General features: G+C 39.2%; 1 protein-coding gene across 1 annotated transcript in view; it reads right to left on the bottom strand.

Moving 5' to 3' along the window:
• Positions 1-1,929: 1,929 nt before the first annotated feature.
• The window catches only part of UBXN4 (UBX domain protein 4), a 57,528-nt gene continuing 52,514 nt past the window's right edge, over positions 1,930-6,943 (bottom strand). Inside the window, exon 12 of the mRNA XM_023515853.1 lies at positions 1,930-4,243. Within this exon, the coding sequence (XP_023371621.1) occupies positions 4,105-4,243 (139 nt within the window). The 3' untranslated portion in view covers positions 1,930-4,104. The remainder of the gene's footprint in view (positions 4,244-6,943) is intronic.

Here is a 6,943-nt window from a genome sequence, read left to right as displayed (position 1 = left end):
AAAAAAAAAAAAAAAAATATGAAAATGAAATAAAAATGGGCAAATCCACAGTTCTCAAAACAAGTCAAAATGATTAGAACGTTAAAAGATGTTCAGGCCGGGCACAGTAACTAACGCCTGTAATCCCTGTACTTGGGAGGCCAAGACAGGTGGATTACCTGAGCTCATATGAGACCAGCAAGAGCAAGACCCCGTCTCAAAAACAACAGCTGGGCTTTTTTTTGAGACAGAGCCTCAAGCTGTCCCTCTGGGTAGAGTGATGTGGCATCACAACTCATAGCAACCTCCAACTCCTGGGCTCAAGCGAGTCTCCCACCTCCTCCTCCTCCTAAGTAGCTGGGACCACAGGCGCCTGCCACAACACCTGGATATTTTTTGGTTGCAGCCATCATTGTTGTTCGGTGGGCCTGGGCTGGATTTGAACCCACCATCTTATAGGTGTTATGTGGCTGGTACCTTAGCCACTTGAGCCACAGGCGCCGAGCCAACAGCTGGGCTTTGCGGCAGACGCCTGTAGTCTCACTACTTGAGAGGCGGAGGCAAGAGTATTACTTAAGCCCAAGAGTTTGAGGTTGCTGTGAGATGTGACACCAGGGCACTCTACCCCAAGGGTGACAAAGTGAGACTCTGTCTCCAAAAAAAAAAAAAAAAAAGAAAGAAAAAGAAAAGGATGTTCAACTTTAAGTCAGGCATGGTGGCTTGTGCCTGTAATCCTAGTACTCTGAGAGGCTGAAGCAGGAGGATTGCTTGAGCTCAGGGGCTTGACACCAGCCTGTGCAAGAGAGAGACCCCCATCTCTACTAACATCAACAACAACAACAACAAAACCCAGAAAAATTAGCCAGGTAGGATAACTTGAGCCAGGAGTTTGAGGGTGCTGTGAGTTATGATGCCACGGCACAGAGTGAATCTCTATCTGAAAAAAAGATGCACAAGCTCATGTGTGATAAATACAATGAATGTCAAATTTTTATTTATCATGCTGACAAAGATGAGAAAGTATGTTAGGTGGTGTCAGTGGGTAAGGATGCTGGCCACATACACCAAGGCTGGTGAGTTTGAACTCAGGACAGCAAGCTAAAAACAATGACAACTGCAGCAACAACAACAAAAAAATAGCTGGGCATTGTGGCAGGCTCATGTAGTCCCAGCTATTTGGGAGGCTGAGGCAAGAGAATAGCTTAAGAGGTTGAGGTTGCTGTGAGCTGTGACGCCATGGCAATCTACTGGGGGCAACAGCTTAAGACTCTGTCTCCAAAAAAAAAAAAAAAGAAGTATGTTAATACAGTGTTGGCAAGGGTGTGGGGAAATGAACATTTTCTTTTTTCTGAGACAGAGTCTCACTATGTCACCCTAGGTAGAGTGCTGTGGCATCACAGCTCACAGAAATCTCAAACTCTTAGGCTTAAGTGATTCTCTTGCCTCAGCCTCCCAAGTAGCTGGTACTACAGGGACCCACCACAACGCCCAACTATTTTTCTGTTGCAGTTGTCATTGTTGCTTAGCTGGCTGGGGCTGGGTGTACCCACCAGCCTCGGTGTATGTGGCCAATGGTGTAACCACTGTGCTATGGATGACAAGCTGGGAAATGCACATTTTCATACACTACTGGTGGGGGTTCAAATTCAGATAGCCTTTAGAGGAGGCAATTTGACAGCATCTTATACAATCCAAACTGCAAAGACCCTCTGACTTAGTAAGTTATACAAACTTACCTTATAGGTACATTTTCAAAAAAAGAATATACCACCCCCCCCCATGTTTTTAATAGAAAAAAAAACAAAAAAGAAATTTATGATAACCACTGAATGCCAGCAGAGTATGGAGTACATTCATCAAGTAAAATGATATGCCACCATTAGTAAGAAGGAAGCAGCTATGTTTTGATACAGATCAAGATTATGTAAGTAAAAAGTAAGATGCAGGGTAGTATATACAATATGATCCCATTTATTTAAAAAATAAAGATTACATATTTGCTTATATACGCATAAAAATTTTCTGAAAATTACATAAGAAACTGTTAACTAGATTACCTTTGGAGAATAATATTGGGGGTTAGGATGTGAAGAGGGAGACCTTTTCATTTATACACTGTTTTGAATTTTTTACCATGTGTACTTAAAAAATACAAAATTGAGGACGGATGCTCCTACTCAAAAATTATGAAGCATTCTTTCAGGTACATTTCTCTAGGATTTAAATTTGGTATTTTTTAAGCCAAACTGACTTAAAGTACTTGATGTTTTTTCAAATGTATTTCTAACCATTATTAGTAGGGTCACACCTATTGATAGGCCTTTAAAACAATCACATTGCTGTATTTTTAAAGATGACAAACTTTTATTTAAATGGGATGCTTGCTAGAGAGATTTTCTTTTTCAAACTCATTTTTTAAGTTATGGAAATAGTATATGGTCAATGAAGAAAACTGGGAAAATAGGAAGGTGCAAAAAACCTACTAAAGTCGCATGTAACACTCTTACCACTATGAATGTTTTGGTGTGTTTTCTTGTTTCTTTACATATATATTAATACCTACAACTATCTATATAGAAAATGTGTTTACAAAGCTGAGTTCACCCTCTCCAGCTCTAACTCCTGCTTCTTTTCCCCCAACAGATAACAGGTGCTCAATAAACATAGAAAACTGAATTGATAATTAGTATTATACCATTGATTTCTCATCATCAAAACTTAATTACTTCTGCAGAAGGAATTTCGTTGGTTTCCAGTTCTTGAGTAAAATAAATAACACTTAATGAGTATCAATTTATATCTAAACACTGTCTGCATTTATGATCACTCTTTAGAAAGTTATTAGATCAAAGAATATGAAATATTAAAGTTTCTGAAAAATGTTTTTCAGAAAGATTATGCTGGTTTCATTTCTACCAAAAGAATAGTCTGTCTCACTGTTTCCTTGCCAAAAATGACTATTGCCATTTTTAAAACTTACTGCTATTTCATAAATGAAAAACAAAGTTTGCTGAGAAAATTTCTTCCACCCATTACAAAATAAAGTCAGAGTCCTTCCATATGTTTGCTCAAGAGTGTTATCTTCCAATCTAAAACAGATGAACTGTTTCCAAACATTGCTAGCTAGTTCACTACAAAAAACATTATGGAGAAAGCATGTAAGTCAGATTCGGCATCTCCTTCAATTCTTAAGAATTAGCAAATGAATAAAGGCATGTCTTTATTCTACACTTCTTGTCCTACAGGTACTTTAGGTCCTTGAAGTATGATTATTGAGAATAAAGCTTCAGTATAAGGATGAGAGAGAAAACTAGGTTGTGGACTAGCCTCTGTTTTCTACCTGATGAGAACAAAGACCTTAACAAACTCTAACTTTATGCAAACAAAGTGATACCTCACTAGCTTAGGAGAGACAGCAGTGTGGCATCAGTACATCGGAAAATATCTTTCTTCAGTGATTAAGGTGGCCAGCTACATTCTTGGCATGGCTCCAGGGCAGTACTGGGGGGGGGGGGAATCAGAGACACCTGACTTCAAAAGAGCCCTGTGCAATAAAAAGATGCTAGGATAACAAAACTTAAAGTAAAAATAAGATCATTCTGATTTTTGGAAAAAGATTTTTTATTCAATGTTAAGTAAGATTAAAACCTACAAGGTTTTGCTTGCAGCTGATAAGGAAAAAGAAAAGTTAAACATAAATTATCATCTGATTGGCTAGTTAAAATGCTCTGACTTGGTGTCAAATTACTCAGTAACATACCAGTTACTTTGTGTGGGCTTAAGAGTCTCGGAACAAAATCATTCTAAATAAAATGTGTCGTCTAAGAGCACAGGGGTAAAGAGTATATGAAATACTAAGAAGCAGATGGAGGCAGGTGTGGCAGGCCTTTTGATTTGTTTAGGCTTCTAGCAGTGGTTACCAAATGCAAGGACCCAGCAGCCAGTTATTTTATGTCTTGACTTTTCTAAGTTAAACGAGTTTAACCCATACCCACTAAGCAGGAATAAAGAGACACTTTATAAATCAGTTCAAAAACATAAAGCAGTCCCACTTCTCCAGTAGAATTTTAGTTGAATTAAATCATAAGAGAAACAATGATTATTGCACATACTGTACTTGTCACACTACATCTGTTGAGTAGAATTTCCATTCCAAGTGTTGTTTTCATCTTCACCATCATCTTGAGTCCTCAATCTATATATCTTCCCCTCCTTTTTAAAGTCTTCCCCACGTTTTTCCAGCCCTCTTTTTCTGACTGGGTCCCTGATGTAATGAAAGAAGAAATGGGAAGATGACATAAAATAGAAGCAATAGTGATATAAAGCAGCTTCCTTCAAACTTCCATTAGTACAGGCCACTATATTTTACTTGTCATGCCATCTAGGGTAAGAAAAGTCCACAGAAGATAACTGTATCTAACAATGCAATACCAGACTTCATTAGTCTTTGGTAGTTTAACTTCATCTATTCTCTCTAAGTCTAATCAGTGAATTCCATTTCCGCATGTTTCTTTCTTTCTTTTCTTCTTTTGTTGAATCAGAGTCTCACTATGCCACCCCTGGTAGAGTACTGTAATGTCATAGCTCACAGCCACCTCAAACTCTTGGGCTTAAGCAATTTTCTTGCCTCAGCCTCCCAACTAGCTGGGACTACAGGCATCCACCACAGTGCCTGGCTGTTTTTGTTGTTGTAGTTGTCATTGTTGTTTAGCAGATCCAGACTGGGTTTGAATCCGCCAACCCCGAAGTACGTGGCCAGCGCCCTAACCACTGAAGTATGGGGGCCGAGCCTTCTATGTGTTTCTTGATGACTCGGTAAGCTTTAGAAAAGCACAACTTATCTGCACAGCACCCTAGAGGCTATCCAAAGCTCCAGTCAGGGCCTAACTGACAGATATAGCTAAATAACAATTTTTTCTTTTTTTCTTTTTTTTTTTGAGACAGAGCCTTATTCTGTCGCCCTGGGTAGAGTGCCATAGCATCACAGCTCACAGCAACCTCCAGCTCCTGGGCTTAAGTGATATTCTTGCCTTGGCATCCCAAGTAGCTGGGACTACAGGCGCCTGCCACAATGCCTGGCTATTTTGGGGTTGTAGTTGTCATTGTTTGGCAGATCCGGGCTGGATTCGAACCTGCCAGCTCTGGTGTATGTGGCTGGCACTTCAGCCGCTTAAGCCATAGGCTTCAGCCTAAATAACAATTTTTAATCCTCTCTTTAAGAATAACTTATTTGGGTGGTGCCTGTGGCTCAAGGAGTAGGGTGCCAGCCCCATATACTGGGGGTGGTGGGTTCAAGCCCAGCCCCAGCCAAAACTGCAAAAAAAAAAGTAATGACTTACTTATTTAACAATTAAGAACAAAGAGAGGGTGGAGCCTGTGGCTCAGTGGGTGGGGTGCCAGCCCCACATACTGAGGGTGGCAGGTTCAAACCCAGCCCTGGCCAAACTGCAACAAAAAAATAGCCAGGCATTGTGGTGGGGCACCTGTAGTCCCAGCTATTTGGGAGGCTGAGGCAAGAGAATCGCCTAAGCCTAGGAGATGGAGGTTGCTGTGAGCTGTGACATCACAGCACTCTTACCGAGGGCGATAAAGTGAGCCTTTGTCTCAAAAAAAAAAAAAAAGAACAAAGAACAAAGAGGACTTCCTCATCTGAAAATAGGAAAGATGTAAGTATAAAATTTAAGCTAATAAAATTTTATAATACTAAGGGGGAGAAAGAAAAAGAGGAAAAGTAATAGAACACAAAGTTTCATGCTCTTAGATACACATTCTTCCCATCCTTTGCCCCAACTCAAGACCTTTTCTCTTATTTGAAGAAAGTTTTAAAAATCCACACAATAAATGATCTTGCATCATAGTAATTCAGGATTAAATGCTTCCATCCACTGCTCACTTAAGAGTTCTAAAATTCAGTACTAATAGGCCTAGTTTGAATGCTGTTCTAAGACTAGAGAAAAGAATTTCTCTGTGCCCTCACTTGAGTAATGTACTAAAGAGGTGACTGGTTTTCCTGCCTAACAGTTAAGAAATAAATCAAGAAAAACGTTAAATCACAGTATTTATATAAATCATCCAAAGAATAAATAAAACACATGACTAGGGATCTTCATACTGAAGGCATACAGAAGCAAGGATTTTTACTATTTATCCCACAGGATTGGTGTGAGAAATTGCTAAAATGTCCATTAAAGGCCTAATAGGGTGTTTAACAGAAGCATATATAGCAGAACCTCTCTAAGTTGACCACCCAAGGGACTGTTAACAAAGTATTCAACCTATGGAGGTCAACATAAGGAATATCCATTGAGTACATATAATGCTTGTCTGCTCTGTGAAAATTAGGTCAATTTAAGGAGGGTAAATGTGAGGAGGTAGTCAACTATGTAGGTCTACCGTATTACAATAAATTGTGTTATTACTTATTAGAAGAGGGCATAATCTCATTTTCTAGGAAAATACTTCCCATTATTCTATTTCAAATATATACAATCTTAACAAACAACAGTATGAGCTAAAATTGTCACTGTTGCCTGTATCACCATTCTAACCTCTGCTTTCTGCTATAAAAGCTGGGCCTTTTGGTTAAGGGATTAGTCCAAATTATCTCTGAAGGAGGAACCTTTTTCTTTTTTTCTAACTCTTGGAGCTCAGGCGCCCGACCCACCTTTTTTAAGCGAGTTACTGTCAAACAATAGGTCAGAGAACCACCAGAGTTAACATCATTAAAGCACAATGCTTCTTCTAAAGACATTATACAAGATAACGATGAACAATTAGTGGAATGAAACATCTTGTCAGGCAAAACACAGTTAGCAAGAAAGATTATCATATACCTGGAAAAAAAAAATCTGGCTTGACAGTGATGGGGTAAAGAAAATGAAACAATAAAGCCAATAGAAGTGAAGCAGCTCTTTCCGTGGAATAGGTTTTAGAAAGCTTGCTGAGAAAATTCAGGTAGTGTGGT

This window comes from Otolemur garnettii, unplaced genomic scaffold (assembly GCF_000181295.1).
Source record: "Otolemur garnettii isolate 467f Iridium unplaced genomic scaffold, OtoGar3 scaffold00080, whole genome shotgun sequence".
Taxonomy (NCBI): Eukaryota; Metazoa; Chordata; class Mammalia; order Primates; family Galagidae; genus Otolemur; species Otolemur garnettii.
This window is presented reverse-complemented; position numbering and strand designations above follow the sequence as displayed.